The sequence below is a fragment of the Eptesicus fuscus genome, chromosome 13 (assembly GCF_027574615.1).
Source record: "Eptesicus fuscus isolate TK198812 chromosome 13, DD_ASM_mEF_20220401, whole genome shotgun sequence".
NCBI classification, from domain to species: Eukaryota; Metazoa; Chordata; class Mammalia; order Chiroptera; family Vespertilionidae; genus Eptesicus; species Eptesicus fuscus.
In genome coordinates this window covers 60,659,900-60,678,163 of record NC_072485.1, presented here as the reverse complement: position 1 = coordinate 60,678,163, position 18,264 = coordinate 60,659,900, and the positions used below count along the sequence as shown (strand labels likewise).

The window sequence follows — 18,264 nt, the reverse complement described above, 5'->3', positions numbered from 1 at the left end:
ATTTTATTACCTAAAGTTTATATTCAGATAGATATAAAATCTTTAAATAGGATATTTGTTTTATATATTCATTGCATCCTTCTATATAATAAAAGCGTAGTATGCAAATTGTCCCCTCAACTGGGAGGTCTTCTGGGAGTTCGACCAGGGGGCAGGGCCAGCTGGGGGCAGGGAGGGAGTACTGGCCAGCAGCTGCTAGGGACCCTACCTCTACTAGTTCCATAAAATTCATTATCATCATTTAGATCCCCATTTATATCATAACTCTGGGCAAAGTTGGGAAGTTGCTTATATTCTTGAAGTGAAGTGGTAGCAGGTTTGCATTTAAATGTGGGAAATGACATAAGAATTCTTTTCTTGTGTGTTTTTTTTTTTTGTGTGTGTGTTTTTTCAGAGAAAGAATCTGCATATTCCTTACAGAAATAGTAAGCTCACTCGCTTGTTAAAGGATTCTCTTGGAGGCAACTGTCAAACTATAATGATAGCTGCTATTAGTCCTTCCTCTATGAGCTACGATGACACATATAACACTCTTAAGTATGCTAACCGTGCAAAGGACATTAAATCTTCTGTAAGTATGTTTACTCTGCTTTTGTTATAAGGGTATTAGGTGACATTATTTTTACAATTCTAACAAAATATTAATTTAGAGTTGCATTTTTACTGAGTTAGTAAATAGTGTTAGAAATAGCTTTATAGTTAGGATGAATTGGTTAAATAATTAAGTTACATTAAATTAAATAATTAAGCCCTGGCTGGTTTGGCTCAGTGGATAGAGCGGTGGCCTGCGGACTGAAGGGTCCCAGGTTCGATTCCAGTCAAGGGCATGTACCTTGGTTGCAAGCACATCTCCAGTAGGGGGTGTGCGGGAGGCAGCACACCCTCATTGATGTTTTTAATTCTCTATCCCTCTCCTTCTCTGTAAAAAAAAAATCAATAAAATGTTTTTTTTTTAAATTAAATAACTAAGCATCTTGATTACATGTATAATAGATAACTATTCAGTCTTTTGGCAGCTAAGGGACTTTAGTGCCTTTTTCTTTTTTTTTAATCCTCACCCAGGGATATTTTTCTATTGATGGTTAGAGAGAGTGGAAGGGACGGGAAGAGATAGAGAAAAAAAAACCCACTTTGTGAGAGAGACACATCGATTGGTTGCCTTCTGCACATGCTCCGACCAGAGCTGGGGATCGAACCTGCTACCGAGATACTTGCCCTAGATGGGAATCAAACCCAGGACCCTTCAGTCTGAGGGATGACACTCTGTCCACTGAGCCAAACCAGCTAGGGCTTTAGTACCTTTTTCCCCAACCATTTCTACATTATGGCACATGATTTTTGATGGCACCCCGGAGTAATTGGCCAAGGCTTTAGCATATTGTGGCAGCTAGGGATGAACTCTATTTTAGCTTAGCACCAACACTTTCTACCTGACATCCTTGGACAGGTTAGCTCATTTCTCTAAGCCTCGGTTATTTCACCTGTAAAATAGTTATATCTGCCGCAGTTTACAAAGTAAATCACTTTTTAAAAATCGTTTATTTTTATGTTTATGATATTGACATAACCAATCTCTAGCTCCAGCAATATAATGATTGGTTAGGTCAGTATTTTTGCAAATAATTTGGGGTAATTAAAAAATATGTAAGTCAAACATAATATATGTTTAAAATCACAGGATCTCAGGGTTTGAAGAGACCTAGAGTTAAATTAGTGTGATAACATCTCTTCCTGCTTAACCTTCTGCTACTCTCATTGAATGAACATGAACACGTTATTGTTTTCCTTAGAGAAATGTTCAGATACTATTTATATAATTAGTTGCTAAAGCTGTAGAATATCGGTATACAAAGGTTTTTTACACATTTTTCATGTAATCCGTACACTAACCCATTGTGGAAGGCATTTTTAGCTCTACAGTGGAGGAATCCCATGCTTAGAGTTATAAGTACTAAATTCCACGTCATTTAGCTGAGAGGTGAGCAGGGCCTCAAAATTAAGTATTTGGACTTCTATGTTTAATGTTCTCTCCATTATTCCATAGCTGCCAAGGGACCCATACTTTTATATAAAGGATAAAATGTAATAACTCATTACACCTAGTTGAACTTACAACTGTCTCAGTTTTAAAATTATTTCTGAATTTCTTAGAAATCAGAGGAAAAAGGAAATGAGTAATTTTTATCATATTGAGAATGAATGCTTTTTAAGTTCTTAAAAATATATTTTTTCAGATAGTAAGGCAATCTCTTTATCATTTCATTTACATTATTAATGTAGTCAGCATATCCTCTAGTCATAGATTTTAAACGTGAGTATAATTAATCGTGATTGTCTCATGGTTGTACTTGCCACTAATTCCGAATTCATGGAACTGAATTAATGAGCATATAATTTAATTTTGCTTGTATATTCAACTATGTGATAATGATTAACTTTATATATACTCATAATTTCTGTATTTTAACAGTTGAAGAGCAATGTTCTGCACCTTGACAATCATATAACTCAGTATGTGAAGATCTGTAATGAGCAGAAGAAAGAGGTATGTCTACTTTTTACATATACTAATCTCCCTCACTTCCTCACTCATGGGATTTTACAATCTTAATTGTCTAAAAATTTGACATGTTTTCTATTACATATGAAATCTGGCTTGTTCAATTATTTTTCATGGCTAAAATTTTTCTGTGACCATGTATAATTGAGACTGATAATTTATTTTGTATTTTAACTAGTGTTTCTCTCTACTAGATTTTAATGTTAAAAGAAAAACTAAAAGCCTATGAAGAACAGAAGACCATTACTGAGGAAAATAACCAAGCACAGTTAATGATTTCAAACCCTCAAAAAAAAGAAATTGAAAGGTAACATTGATAATCAATATTTCATTTTGATGTTTTATTATTTTGAAATTTTGTCAAATATTTTGTTATCGTTTGTTGTATAAGTATGTTTATATACTCAACTGAATTCAGAAAGTCACTGATTGGTGTTTATATTTTACACTTTTGAGATCCATTATTGTAGTTGTGATTATATAGATAGTAAGGAGAACCAGGACTTAGGTACTCTTCAGAAAAGGTAAAGCCAATGATATCACTTATGAAATTAGTTTTTAGTGCATTTCTTATTTTTCTTCTCAGTTGTTTTAGTCTATTCAAGCTGCTTTAACAAAATACCACAGACTGGGTGGTTTTTTAACAAATATATATATATATATAACTATATATATATACACACACACATATTTTAAGGCTGGAAGTCCAAGATCAGGGTACCAGTATAGTTGGGTGCTGGCCTTGTTACATGTTATAGACTTCTTGAATCCTCACATGGCCAAAGGAGAGAGAGGCCTCTCTGCAGTCTCTTTTATAAGGGCACTAATCTATAGGCGCTCAGCCCTCATGACCTAATCATATCTCCATGAGTGCTGGATTTCAACCTGAATTTCAGGGAACACATTCAGGTGGTTGCATCTAGCATTAGCATTATTTGTATAGATTACGTATGTAAATTATATCTACCTTTTCTTGGCTACATATAACTCATAATCAATGAGTTTAGGTTGCTAATTATTTGAAAGAACACCTTTCTATGATATAAGTCAATAGAGAATTTTGATAAGTTCACACTAAGCTTCTTAGCAGGTATATTTAAAAGAAATGAGAGCTGTTAATAATGCAATACTCGCCCTGTCCGGTTTGGCTCAGTTGATAGAGCATCAGCCTGCGGACTGAAGGGTCCCAGGTTCGATTCCAGTCAAGGGCATGTACCTTGGTTGCGGGCACATCCCCAGTAGGAGGTGTGCAGGAGGCAGCTGATCGATGTTTCTCTCCCATCGATGTTTCTAACTCTCTATCCCTCTCCCTTCCTCTCTGTAAAAAATCAATAAAATATATTTTAAAAAAATAATGCAATACTCAAAAGTACTTTCCCCTAGCAATTAAGACAAATTGTCTAGATGGTTCAAAGGCTGTGAATCTTGAGTAACTCTAAGAAGACAGTAAGGAATTCCTGGATTAAACAAGTTTGGAAATTAGTACTAAAGGAATCTAAAAGATTTTCAAAGTACATCAGCATATTGAAGGCTCTGAGAAGCCCTGTAGTAAGGGAATCTGTTAACTTTGGTTAAAGTCCAGTAAAGTTAAACTTATTTGACATTGCCCAGAGCCAATTTTACCTTATCATTAGTATGAGAAACCAGCCACAACTTAAGTCATTGATTATACACGCTATTTTGGAACACTAGAGTATATATAGAGTATATAGAAGGTGTCTTGATGTACATATGAGAAACTAGTCAACAATGACCTCAACTTAATTTCAGTTACAACCCCTTTTTAAAAATTTGATTTGTGTATTAATTTATATAAAGTATATTTGATTTGAAAAAAATATATATTATTTTCTGCCTCAATTTATTCCAGATGTTAAGATAACTACTTCTAATAATAATAAATAACACTTTATTTTTATATATGGCTATAATTTTTAATGAATTTTAAGGCCATGTTAATTTCAGCTGATCATTACAACAACCCTTTCAAATTTGAAGTGGCATATTGTCTCATTGATAGATAAGAGTAAGAACTATAAAAATCATCTCTTTCAAATCTTAATTCTTTTGCTCCCACACTGTGCTATTTCACAAATATAAGAATTAAAGTTATTTCTATCAATGAAATGAATCAGTTTTTCATATAGCAAAAAGTTAGCCTATATATTATTGTAGTATCAGAGCTCTGTTTATACAAGAGATTTTCTAGTGTTTAAATTATGTTCTGTTAATGCAGATAACCCATTGTAAAAATAAAATTGTTATATTTTATTAGTCTTATGATACTTTTGTTATATCACATCAATTTTATAATATCTTTTAAAAAATAACAAGTAAAAGTGATTTCTCATTTATTCATTTTTATCAAAAAAAAGCTTTTAACTGATATATTATTAGTAGTTTCCTTATTATTTTATTTGTGAAATGTATGATTGGTCCTCATGCAACTAGTTATCTCTTTATTGATGTCTTGAAAATTAAGTCACCAACTGTTCAGATTTGTAGTCATTGCTTGCATGCAATTGCTCAGCCCTACTTAACCATATCTGGTTATCAATTAACACCTTGCAAATAGTAGACTTCTAGAGCTGATGGCTTTTAATTGTCAAACCTCTCCTCTGGTAAAATGATTCGGGAGGGAGATGGTCTGAACTATGAAATAAGCAATTATTTGGGTATTTTTCACATTTCAGCCTGACTTTACCAACAATAAAAACTTAGGGTTATAAGTCATGCAACATGTTAAATAATTTACTTATATTTATAAAGAAGCTAATCATAGAATGGTATATCTTTGTCATTTTCCCTTAAAAGTAACTATCTCCTGAAAGAAATGTGTGAGATAACTTTCATCACATCAATCACACTGTTACAAAAAACTTTTTTAATGTCGTTAATTTGCAAAGTGTCTGTTTAAAAAAAGTTAACATGTTTATGAAGTTTAAATATATAAAGGGAAGAATATACAGTATTTGATATCTGTCAAAGCTATTTGGAAAGATAATATTCAAGAAGGAAATGCAATTGTTCTTTATACAGAATAACTATAAAACTTCTTTTGTGACTATATCAAGAAAATTGTGTAAGAATTTAATATTCCTCATATATCATCTAAAGTTATTAACAAATATTTTTATTTTCTAGTTACTTGAATGTATTAAATGATTACAAAATAGATATTTGTCAATCCCTTAAAACTCTTTCTGTTTTAAAATGATAGTTGTCTTGTTGGTTTTTTGTTTTGTTTTGTTTTTTAAGGAGCTCTCTAGCAACCTTCCTCTCACCTTAAACACCACTAATTGAAATAAGTCTGCACCACAAAATCGACAAATATTTAACTATGTCCTTGGGTAAAATGTTAAAGAAAAACTAAAAAATTATCTTATCAATTCATTTACTGGCATTAGTGTTGTTGTAATATAATACAATGAAATTGCAATGTCCATATATACTTTCTATTAAATATTTATCAGTTGGACAAAACTGCAGTAAAGTCGATGTATTTTGTTTTATATTCATTCCCAGTAGAGTTTCATTAGGAACTACTGACGTAAATTGGCAGTGTTTTTACCACAGATCTTTACAAGTATATCTAATATTTGGTCAAAGAACATTTATTTTTAAGTGCTTATATTTTGTTACAGTTTTAAAGGTTTCACAGTTAATTTTTCTTTGAGAGCTTTGCCTATATGTGACTATTTATACTGCTCATACTGCTGCTGTAGCTAAGAACTGATCTATAACTTAAAAGTGGGGATATATTTTTATAAAATTACGATATTGCTGTAATAAATGTTCTGTTGACCCAGACTGGATTGCAGGATCACTGTTGGGCTTTCTGAGGAGTTTTTCAGCTTGAGGTCTTTATGGTTATGGAGGAGATATAAGTCAAATTCCCCAACTTTGATTCTCTAAATCTATATTTCCCTTTTGAGGAAACACACTACAGTGGCTTTTCTGGTTTACCACATTGTAAACTTGTATGTTTTGGGTCATGGCCCGTATCACTGACTCATAGCCAGGCTGTAGGGGGTCCCTGACCTTATGGTGTGTTTTCACTCTAACAAGTTCTGAAGCAAAAAACTGGCCATCTCACTTTCCCTAGGAGGCACTGGAGGCACCATATGATTACACCACCCACTGCTTATTTCTTCACAGTGAGCCAAAACCAAAACAACACGCTAAGTACTGTGTTGCTTTGAGGACCTTGTGAATTGGGATAGTACAGGTTCAGATTATCGCCTATTTCCTACAAATGAATATTTTATTTTTGCTAAGCAAAATGCAGTCTAATAATAGAGGCCTTATAATACTTATATCTTTAGTAACATGATTTTTCTTGAAGGAGAGAAGACCATTATAGTAAAAATAGTTAATAACCATTTCCAAATATTTTTGTAACTTAAGAAACAGTCACTTGAACCAATTTGCCGTTTATTATTGAGTCTTATTCTGAGTGTTATATTTTTTGTTCATGCATTTCATTAAGTAAACTCTATCATATATCACAAAATTAGTGACTTTTTCATGTGTTTATTTTTTGTAGATATCAAGAAATTCTGAACTGCTTGTTCCAGAATCGAGAAGAAATTAGGAAAGAATATCTGAAGCTAGAAATGTTACTTAAAGAAAATGAACTTAAGTCATTCTATCAACAACAGTGCCATAAACAGATAGAAATGCTGTGCTCTGAAGACAAAGTAGAAAAGGTATTTAACAACTTTTTAATTAAATTTTAGAAAATATAAACCATGGGAACTTGCCGTTCTAGAAATTTGAAATTATGTAATCACCCGTTCTCAACAGCTACCTGGCAGTTCTGGAGGAAATGTAGTAAGCATTGTTATAAAGGCATAGTTTATTGTACAAGAAAGAAAATCAGTGGCAGCTTACTTCTGTGAGGGTTGTTGAAATATCTAACATGAATGAAGCTAACACACTCAAGGAGAGTTGAGTACCAAAGGTGGCGTAAGGGGAGCAGTCTACGCCAGATGCGGGCAACTTAGACCAATGGCAATTTTTTCCCTAGGTAAGAATATTTTATCACTGACATTATTAGAATTTCCATAGCATGGTGATAAGAAAAGCAGACCAACTTTGAGTTGGTTTTATTTAGTGCAATAGTACACTGCCCTCCCTTTCCACACACACAAAACACTCCTACTTCCTTGCCTTAGATGTACACCACTATTTAGGTAATGGACCCAAGGGAGGCAGGGGGTTAGGAATGACAGCCACCACATAAAGCTGGGAACCTCAGAGGCCTGCATGCTTCATATTGGGAGTGCACCAGGAAAAAATATCTTACCAACTAGCCCGAGTAATAAGGAAAAATGTCTCATTGGAAGACTTTCATTATAGACATAATACTTTTCACAGGATTTGAGGTTTGAATTTTTACAATATTGTGCTTTGTTTAGCAAATTTCTAAGATGAGAAATTAACATAGAAAATGGTATCAGACCAGTGATAATCTATGGAGACCTGGGCAGAAGCAATGCAAAATGAGCCTAGTAAAATAGACCCTCAACTTAAACCACCATTGAGAACTTACTATCCAAAATTCAAAATATGTGGTGGAGCAGTTCATCATAAACAAATCAATAGCTTAGCAAATATGACATAATACCCAAAACTTTAGCTAATAGAGCATTCTGATAAAAAGTTTAAAAATGAATAAAGTCATCAAAATGAATTAACAATAAATGAATCAAAGATAAAAGAACATCCATATCTGAGAAGAAAAACAAATGAAATATCCAGAAATTAAAGTTTAGTTACTGAATTAAAAAATTCGCTTTATAGATACAATACTAGGCAATGTTTTAAGTACTTTATGTATATCAACTCATTAAGTTCTCAGAAAATTCTGTGAAATATATAATACTAGAAGCCCAGTGCACAAAATTCGTGCACGAAGGGGGGTTTTCCCTCAGCTCAGCCTGTACCCTCTCCAATCTGGCAATCTGGGACCCCTGGAGGGATGTCCGACTGCCCGTTTAGGCCCGGTGGGTACAGCCCAGCCTGTACCCTCTCCAATATGGGATCCCTCTCACAATCCAGGACTGCTGGCTCCCAACTGCTTGCCTGCCTGCCTTCCTGATTGCCCCTAACCGCTTCTGCCTGCCAGCCTGATCACCCCCTAACCACTCTGCTGCCAGCCTGATTGATGCTTAACTGCTCCCCTGCCAGCCTGTTTGTCCCCAACTTCTCTCCTCTGCCGGCCTGGTCACCCCTAACTGCCCTCTCTTGCAGGGTTGATCACCTCGAACTGCCCTCCCTTGCAAGCCTGGTCCCTCTAAACTGCCCTCCCTTGCAGACCTGGTCCCTCTCAACTGCCCTCTCCATCTTGTAGTTGCCATCTTGTGTCACATGGGGGCAGGATCTTTGACCACATGGGGGCAGGCATATTGTGTGTTGGAGTGATGGTCAATCTGCATATTACTCTTTTATTAGTTAGGATAGAGGCCTGGTGCACGGGTGGGGGCCAACTGGTTTGCCCTGAAGGGTGTCCCGGATCAGGTGGGGGTTCCCTTGGGGCGTGGGTCAGCCTGAGCGAGGGGCCTGTGGTGGTTTGCAGGCCAGCCACGCCCCCTGGCAACTCAAGCGGAGGCCCTGGTATCTGGAATTTATTTTCCTACTACAGTTGAAACTTTGTAGCCTGGAGTGGAGCCAAGCCTGCTGCTCCCTCCAGCTGGCAGCCATTTCTGTTGCAGTTAATTCACCTTCTATAATTGAAACTTTTGTAGCCTTAAGCGGAGACCTGTGCCCAACCAGGGTGTGCAAGAAAGCTTTGCTTCCCCTGTTCCTGCCGGCAACCCTGGCCTGCTCTCTCAAGCTCCGTTCTGCCACCATTTCTTTTTTTTTCTTTTTTTCCCCCATTCTGCCACCATTTCTGTTTGAATTTGTTTACCTTCTATAATTGAAACTTTGTAGCTTGAGTGGAGGCTTTTAGTCCTGCAACGGCTCGTGGAAAGCTTGGCTTGCTCTGTGTCCTGAGAAACCTTGCTCTCTGTGGCTGTAGTCATTTTGGTTGGGTTAATATGCATACTTGCTCTGATTGGCTGGTGGGCGTGGCTTGTGGGTGTGCCGATGGTACGGTCAATTTGCATATTACCTTTTTATTAGTTAGGATTATTATCCTCACTAGAGGCCTGTTGCACAAAGATTCGTGCAAGAATAGGCCTTCCTTCCCCTGGCTTCACTCCTGGGCCACCCGGGAGCCTGCGAGTCCTCGCTCCCGGGCAGAGCACCACTCCTGTAGCTCCCTCTGAGCCCCCCTCCCCCTCATAGCAGGCGTCCCGCCCCGCCCGGCCGCTCCGCGTCTGCATATGCAAATTAACCCATCATCTTTGTCGGGTTAATTTGCATACTCACTCCTGAATGGCTGTGGGCATAGTGGAGATACAGTCAATTTTCATGTTAGTCCATTATTAGGTAAGATAATTAAGGTGAGGACACAAGGCACATATAATTCATTTTGCCCAATGTCACAGAGCTCATAGGTGTCAAAGCTGTGATCTGAACTCAAGAAAGCTGCTTCTGGAGCCTATGCCCTTAACGCATGCTATGCTTTTTGTATATTAGATATAGCTGAAGAGAGAATTAAGGAATTGGGAGGTCTGAAGAAGATGCAGGATAAAAAGATGGGAAATGTGAACAAATGGATAGACTCAAAATCATGCATTTATCTAATAGAAGATGTATTAGGGCAAAAGGTGAAGATATAATATGCACAGTTTAAGGCTCAGCATGTTTTAATACTAGTAAGATGTAAACTCAAGAAGCATGAGTTCTAAGCATACTATCTAATAAAAGAGAAACATGCAAATTGACTCTACCTCCACTACGCCCACAAGCCATGCCCACAAGCCAATCAGGAGTGACTATGCAAATTAACCCAACCAAGATGGTGGTTAATTTGCATATCCAGGCGCAGAGTGAAGACTGAAGACAGCGTAGAAGGAAGCCAAGCGCTGCACAAGGGAGTGAAGCTGCGGAGAAGCTAGCAAGCGGGGCAGCGGAGAAGGGAGGGAAGCAGGCGAGGCAGCTGAGAAGGTAGGGAAGCAGGCGGGGTGGCAGAGACCACTACAGGAAGCCCTATTGCAGGAATCTTCCTACAATGGGCCTCTAGTCTATAATAAAAGGCTAATATACAAATTGTCCCCTTGACCAGGAGTTCAACTGGAAGTTTGACCAGAGGGTGGGTCCGGCCCGCCAACCACCTTTGGCCCCTCCCCCCAGCCGGCAGGACTGATGGGCCCCTATCGGCGCAGGCCAGCCAGACCCCACCTTTGCACATATTCATGCACCAAAGAGTGGAAAAATAAACATTTTGAAAATACTGGATAACTATTTGCCTCAGTTTTGGTATTCATTGAGGATCAGGTTAATTTTATTTTTATGCATTTATGTAATTTAATTACATGGGTATTGCATGAGATACATTCATATATTATTTATTAAAAAGCTTTCTCTTATTACTTCCAAGTCCTCTTAGACCACCACCTCAAATGTGTTTTCATGTAGTTTTCTACTTCCAAAATCAGCTGCAGGAGCATATTTTAATTCATAGGGATCTGTTGTCTCAGGTCCAGCCATCATAATGGATGATCATCAAGTTCAGTGTCTTTTTGGCAAATAGCCCAGACAGGTCAAGCTGCTCTAGACCATAGTTTCTATGAAAGTGTGCAAGACCCTTGGCTTCGGGTAAGAAACCAAAAGGCCAATTTTGATCTCATTTCAGGCCTAGGTTAAAACACCAAAAATATTTGTAATATCCATTATGCATCAAGCAAGATCAGATATTTATGACTATTCTGAAATAAGCTCTATTTTCTGTTATTTACACGAGCCAACCTAAAGGCCTTATAGGTAAAACCAGAACAATAAAACGCTATTTCTTCACATCTTTCAAATTGGAGTGAAGACAAGAATAGGACATGCATCTTTTTTAATTTTTAGTAAGAAAATCATGGGACTTACCAGACAGTGTATGGAATTTTCAAATGAAACATTTAAAGGAATGTATTTTAACACACTCATACACGAAAGTTATTTATAGTCTTCAATTTGGCCATTCTGTTCCTGAAAGCCATAAACTCTCAACATGTAATTTTATAAAATGACTCACAACTCAGTTTTTATTTTCCTGTAAGCAGTAGTATTATGAGATTTTAGAGAAGATATAGCTTTGAGTACGAAAGTGTAGCCTTACTTAATAGACTGTAGTTGCACACTTATAAGAAAATATACTATTTTACTAATATCACATGCATGTTTTCCTAATTAACTTAAATGCATTGTTTTTCAGGCCACTTGCAAACGAGATCATAGACTTGCAATGTTGAAAACTCGTCGCTGCTACTTACAGAAGAAAAGGGAAGAAGAATTGAAGCAATTTGATGAGAATACTAATTGGCTCCATCGTGTCGAAACCGAAATGAGACTCTTAGGTCAAAATGGTGACATTCCAAAGGTACGAAAGTGTATACCTCAGAGACATTGTGGGTTCATTTTCAAACCACTACAATTAAGCAAATATCGCAATAAAGCTAGTAACAAATTTTCCCAGTGCATATAAATATTATGTTGATACTGTATTATAGTCCTTGTATGCAGTAGCATAATATATAATAAAATGTTTATACCTTAATTTAAAAGTATTACTAAAAAAAAAAATGCTAGCCCTCATCTGAGCCCTCATTGAGTCATAATTTTTTTTGCTGGTGGGAGAGTATTGCCTCAATGTTGATGAAAGCACGGTATCTCCAGAGCACAGTAAAACAAAGTGTGCCTGTATATTCATATTTATTTTGTAAGAACTGAGCTCTTTGACCTCATTGTCTTTGTTCTTGAGTAGATATTTTTCATAAGAAAACTATTGCTCCATTTCTCTGAGATTTAATTGACGAATTTTACGTTTTTAACTGCACATATCACCTGCATCACTAATTGCCTACTAGATTCGCCTTTACTTTCAGAAGAGTAAATTTACTTTCAAATGTTACTCTGTTTTATTGTTGTTAATCCTAACCTGAGGATATTTTTCGATTGATATTTAGAGAGAGTAGAAGAGAGAGAGAGAGAGAGAGAGAGAGAGAACAAACATCGATGTGAGAGAGACATATTAACTGTTTGCCTCCCTCACGTGCCCTGATCAGAGCCCAGGATTGAACCTGCAACCAAAGTACATGCCCTTGACTGGGGATCCAACCCGTGACCCTTTGGTCAGCAGGCCAATGCTCTAACCACTGAACAAACTGGCCAGGGCCAAAGGAACTGATTTTGATTAAAATACCTAATACTTTAAAAGAACTTCTTTACACAGTTTTTTTCTTTATCTTCACCTGAGGATATGTTTATTGATTTTAGAGAGAGGGAGGATAGGGATGGGGAGGGGGAGAGAGAGAGAAACATTGATTGGTTGCCTCACATACTAGTACATGCCCCAACCAGGATCAAACCTGCAACGTTTTGGTGTATGGGACAACTCTCCAGCCAAGTCACTTGGCCAGGACCTTTACTCTTTTTTTTAAAGGAGGAGCAACTTTACTTTGATGTTGCTCTTCTGAAATTTTGTACTGTGTATCAGCTAATTTTGGTATCTAATCCAAGAATCTTTTAATTTCAAGAAAAGCAGTAGACTGAAAATGTAACTTTTGAAATTCCATGCTAGGCTTGAGGCATCTAAAACTGTAGAGGCTCATCATAAAATGCAACAGTCTCCATCAGCGTACCCAAGCCAAAGTTTCAGAGAAAACAACTGATATGTCTGGCCAAAGGAGTGTTTCTCATTCAGTGTGCAAGCACTGATTCTCTTGGAAAGTTAACAGATATTGAATGTTTATCGTAGCTTTTGGTTTTACTTATTTATAATGAGTTTCATTTATTTGCTCAAGACCATGTATATCTAAAGCAGTCTTAATCTCAAGACAATCATTGTCTAAATGACATGAAATTATCAGTGGTTTTGTTAGAATTAAATTATTTTTTTACTTTATTTTACAATAATTACTAGATTCCTTAGTTTTCTTTATTACTATTACTTATGCTAATGACTTTCTAATAGAATATTTAGCTCTTCGAGTGAGCAAAAGCTTTTTCATGAAGAGCTAAAAATTTTTGTGCATGTAGTAAAATGTAACATAAAATTTATCATTTTAATCATTTTTAGGTGTATGGTTCAAGTGACATTAGTACATTCATTAAAAAATTAATATATATAGTTTTTAAATGTTATTACTGGAGTATTTTCATCATAATAGCCTTATCTAATTTATGTTATACTCATGATATGTTTGCCTATATAATCAACATTGTAATTTATGACTCAGGAAAGGACTTAAGAACTTATTTAGTATTAAAGAGGGGAAATATTGTAGAAATTACCTAGTTTGCCTTTGCTTTCTCATATTTATCATAAACTCCCAATTTAAAAAAATGGTAGGGTATTCTTTCTGGCATTATTATTATTATTACTAATTTGTTTTTGCCTTTTGTTCTACTTAGTAGCATTTTTGAAGTTAAAATTGTTTAGATTTATTTTCAGTAAATTAAAATTTTTTAATATAGTCAAATAGAATTTTAGTAGCAGTCTGTCTTTTAAAACTCTCTTAAGCAGAACTTTCCCCCACCTGAATATGAACCTGGATCTGATTTAAGTCCTTGTGTTTTGAAGCATGATTTTAATTTGGAAAAATTAGATTGTTTTCATTCTTGCCACCCTAATTCTACTCTCAGTTCTTTTTCCTATGGCTATTTTTACATCTAAAGCATCTATTTATAAGCCATTATTCCCTATGTAAGAAAACTGAGATATAACTTTGTAAAAGGACTTATCCACAGTCATACAACTCTGGACACAGACCTACTACTATGACTTTCAAAGGGGTAGTCTTTTTTTCCTGTATCCTCCTGGATTATCTACCTCTTCACGTCTCAAACCTATTCACTTCTCTCTATCTCCCACTGCTTCCTACCCTAAATCAGACTCCTGCTCCCATTAGTCGACTGCTGCATTTGGTCTTTCTGCCTTCATTCATATTGCACTGCAATTCATTCTCTCCACTGCAACTGAAATGAGCTTTGTAAATGTAACTCTGATCAAATCACACTGTTCAGTGCTTTTGTCTCTAATATAATCTCTCTATTATGATTTCCTAGGCCTAGCATGACACCTGAATACCTCAAGTTTTATATATCACCTCTCATTATATTTTTCACTTCAGCCATTACTAACCTACTTGTAGTTCTTTGAATAGGCAATGCTCTTTTAATCATTAGTATATCAAGACAAAAAAAGACTCAAGTTGTAACTTGGTTTTTTAAAGATGACAGGCTAGCCAAGGCCCATTATTGACTAATATAATTATACAATCAACGCTTGCCTCTTTAAAAGAAGAGTGATTTAAAACAAAGGAATAAGATTAACAGGGGAAGCATTTAAGAAGGGATTTTGTGTGTGTGTGTGTGTGTGTGTGTGTGTGTGTGTGTGTGTGTGTGGTTAAAGAGAAAAGATGGAGTATTTAGCAAATACGTTTGCACTGTCAGGATCATTGAATTTTCTAACTGGAAAACACTAAAGAGATCATGTTTTCAAGCTCTTAATTTTAGTCAGATAAATTCATCTCCATAAAGACCTTAATTTTAGCTTAACGTTGCATTTGTGTTATGGCTGAGCCCATCTCTAAAATCACCTGACATAGGCCAGTACTCTAACCATATCATAACTGACTCCTAAAGAGAGTTTTCTCTAAAATATTGGTTGTATGTCTTCAAATATAATGATGAGTCATGTAAATAAGCCCCAACTTTAATATATCTAGGACACACTAAATGACATTGTTTTCCTGCCGTGGTGCCTACTACAGACATAGAAAGTATTTGTTTTAAAAGAAATGAAAAAACAACTTTAAGCTTTTAGAGAATTAATGGTTACTTGCAGATTGTGAGGAATATTGAAGAGCTAAAATGGATTATGGGAATTGTCCCTAGGAGGATGTCTCCAGGCACAGCTCCCTTACTTTATGGGATTGTTGTCTCAGCCCCCTACTTCTTTTCACTCTATTGACTAAAATTTTCCTATTTAAAGATTTCAAGAATGCTATTGTATTTTTACCAGTATTTCAGTGTAACCACTTAGCTGACATTTTTCATACTGGAGGTTTAGTAAGCCTGAGGAAAGATAAGTAGTTTTAGAGGGTAGGTTAAATAACACTTGGGCCTACACACATGAAGCTTAGGAAAATGGGAGCCTACAGAAGACTTTTCCACATTTTTTCTGTAGGTTGATGCTTATACCAAGATCCGGTTAAAGCAAGAAATTGTTATTACATGCAACTGTAAACTGGGGCAGTAACACTGAACTAGTTTGACACAGCCCTTGTTCTGGCGCTGAACCTTAAAGTCTAGTACAGACAGAAACTACATGAACAGTCACTGATCAATGCTATGACAAAGACTATTGGGGATGGAGAGTATCCATCTTTAAATATAATGCTCAAGAAAAGCCTCCATAAAAAAAGTGACATTTAAGGAAAAACTGGTCATAGTCATGTATTTTCAGTCTAATGAACAAGTTGGATAAACTAAGAAACTGTGACCATAATAAAATTGGTTGTGAGTTTCTGACCTGTTTCTGAGGAAACTTGCAATTTATCTTATCTATACTAATAAAAGGGTAATATGCTAATTAGACTGGGAGACCTTCCAGAGGTCCATGGTGGCAGGACTGAGGAAGAGGCGGTTAGGGGTAATCAAGCCAGGAGGGGAGGGCAGTTGGGGTGATCAGGCTGGCGGGGGGAGCGAGCAGTTGGGGGTGAGCAGGCTGGCAGGGGGGGGCAGTTGGGGGCGAGCAGGCCAGAAGTGGGGTCAGTTGGGGGCGATCAGATCGGCACAGGGGCAGCAGTTGGGGGCAAACAGGCCAGCGGGGGGGGGGGGGAGGCAGTTGGGGGCGAGCAGGCCGGCAGGCAGAGTGGTAAGGGGCGATGAGGCAGGAAGGCAGGTGAGCTGATAGAAGCCAGTGGTCCCTGATTGCAAGAGAGATGTCCGACTGGCAGTTGGACATCCCCTGAGGGGTCACAGATTGGAGAGGGTGCAGGCTGGGCTGAGGGACACTTCCCCCCCCCACCCCACCCCCATGCATGAATTGTGTGCACCGGGCCACTAGTAAGTTATAAATACCTGTACCAGGATGCTTATTTTTTAAACTGTTTCCAAGGATAAAAAAATTAAATCTGTTGGCCCTGGCCGGTGTGGTTCAGTTGGTTGGAGAATCATCCCGTACACCAAGGAGTGGTGGGTTACATTCCTAGTCCGCATATATGCAGGTTTTGGATTTCAACCTCAGCCCAGAAGGCAGTCAATGAATGTCTCTCTGTCTCACATTGATGTTTCTCTCTCTCTCTCTCTCTCTCTCTCTCTCTCTCTCTCTCTCTCTCTCTTCTCTCTCTCTCCTTCTCCTTCTCCCTCCTCCCTCCCACCATTCCTCCTTACCTCTCTCTCTGAAATTAATTTTTAAAAATCATTTAAAGAATTAAAACTATCAACATAAACTAAGTTTTATTAAAATTGATTTAACTTTTACATTCTTAAAAGAATCTGATATATAGTTTATGTATAGTTTACATTGTTTTCCCTAGGAACTCAATAAAGATCTTCATTGTCATCATTTGCACCTCCAGAACAACGATTTGAAAGCACAAATTAAACATGTGATGGATCTAGCTAGTCTTCAGGAACAGCAACATAGGCAGACTGAGGCGTGAGTATATGTGTTGACCTATGCTATAGACCTAAGGAACCTGAAACATAGTTCACTTTTCCAAGCCAGAAAACTGAGTTTTATCTGGTACAGGATACATTATTTTGAAGTGTCTACCAGCATCAGAAAGCATACACAGGAAGCATTGAGAAAGTATAAAAGATGTGATTCTTCTCCAGCTAATTTTTTATAGTGCTTTATAGTTTTGAAAGCATTTTTAATTAATTATTTTATGTAATATATATGCCATGTGCTATTGAAAAGGATACCTATATTGTGAAAAGGAATCTGTCTCTATCTGTCTACTAGCTATCCATTTCCCTCTTAGAGGCACTCACTATTAATGCTAACTAAATATTTAAGTAGGCAGTTTTTAAGAATTTTTAACTCCAGAATAATATTGTTCTATCGTTAAAGTGAAGTTACTAAATGTGTATATATTTTACATCAAGTATCCAGTTATGTGATGGTACAGTATCTCTTACATGCTCTCTCTACTAGCTCACTAGTAACATCATTTGAGTCTGTAATAACATTATAGTAAAAAAGTATAACAATCTTTATTTTTGTTACTTTGGATATGTTGGTTAGGTGTCACTTTCATGCTCTAGAAAAATGAGAAATTTACTTCTCTTAGGGCTTCCTGGTGGAGTTCTAGTAGTTTTCTTAAATAACTGGAAATTAACTTTTCATACTTATGATTTAAGAGAAATCATAGTAAGATAGTTATTTTTAAAAAGAAGAAAAGGGAAAGGAAAAACTTTATGGAGCTGTTCTTCTGTGAATACAAGCTCAACCTAATCTCCCCATGCTGTACATTAAGCAGACATTGAATACTTATTAACCAACACTTAATCTACCTCCAAGAGCTAGTTATAAAAGAAGCATTAATTAATTTATTTATTACTATGTTTTACACCTCACTAGAGGATATGCTTTT

At 36.6% G+C, this 18,264-nt stretch overlaps 1 protein-coding gene across 1 annotated transcript in view; it reads left to right on the top strand.

Moving 5' to 3' along the window:
• KIF18A (kinesin family member 18A) overlaps window positions 1-18,264 on the top strand; it is a 67,333-nt gene that overhangs the window by 10,509 nt on the left and 38,560 nt on the right. The window contains exons 6-11 of the mRNA XM_008148946.3: window positions 395-571; window positions 2,471-2,545; window positions 2,755-2,867; window positions 7,107-7,269; window positions 11,874-12,038; window positions 17,203-17,324. Of these exons, the coding sequence (XP_008147168.2) occupies window positions 395-571; window positions 2,471-2,545; window positions 2,755-2,867; window positions 7,107-7,269; window positions 11,874-12,038; window positions 17,203-17,324 (815 nt within the window). The remainder of the gene's footprint in view (window positions 1-394; window positions 572-2,470; window positions 2,546-2,754; window positions 2,868-7,106; window positions 7,270-11,873; window positions 12,039-17,202; window positions 17,325-18,264) is intronic.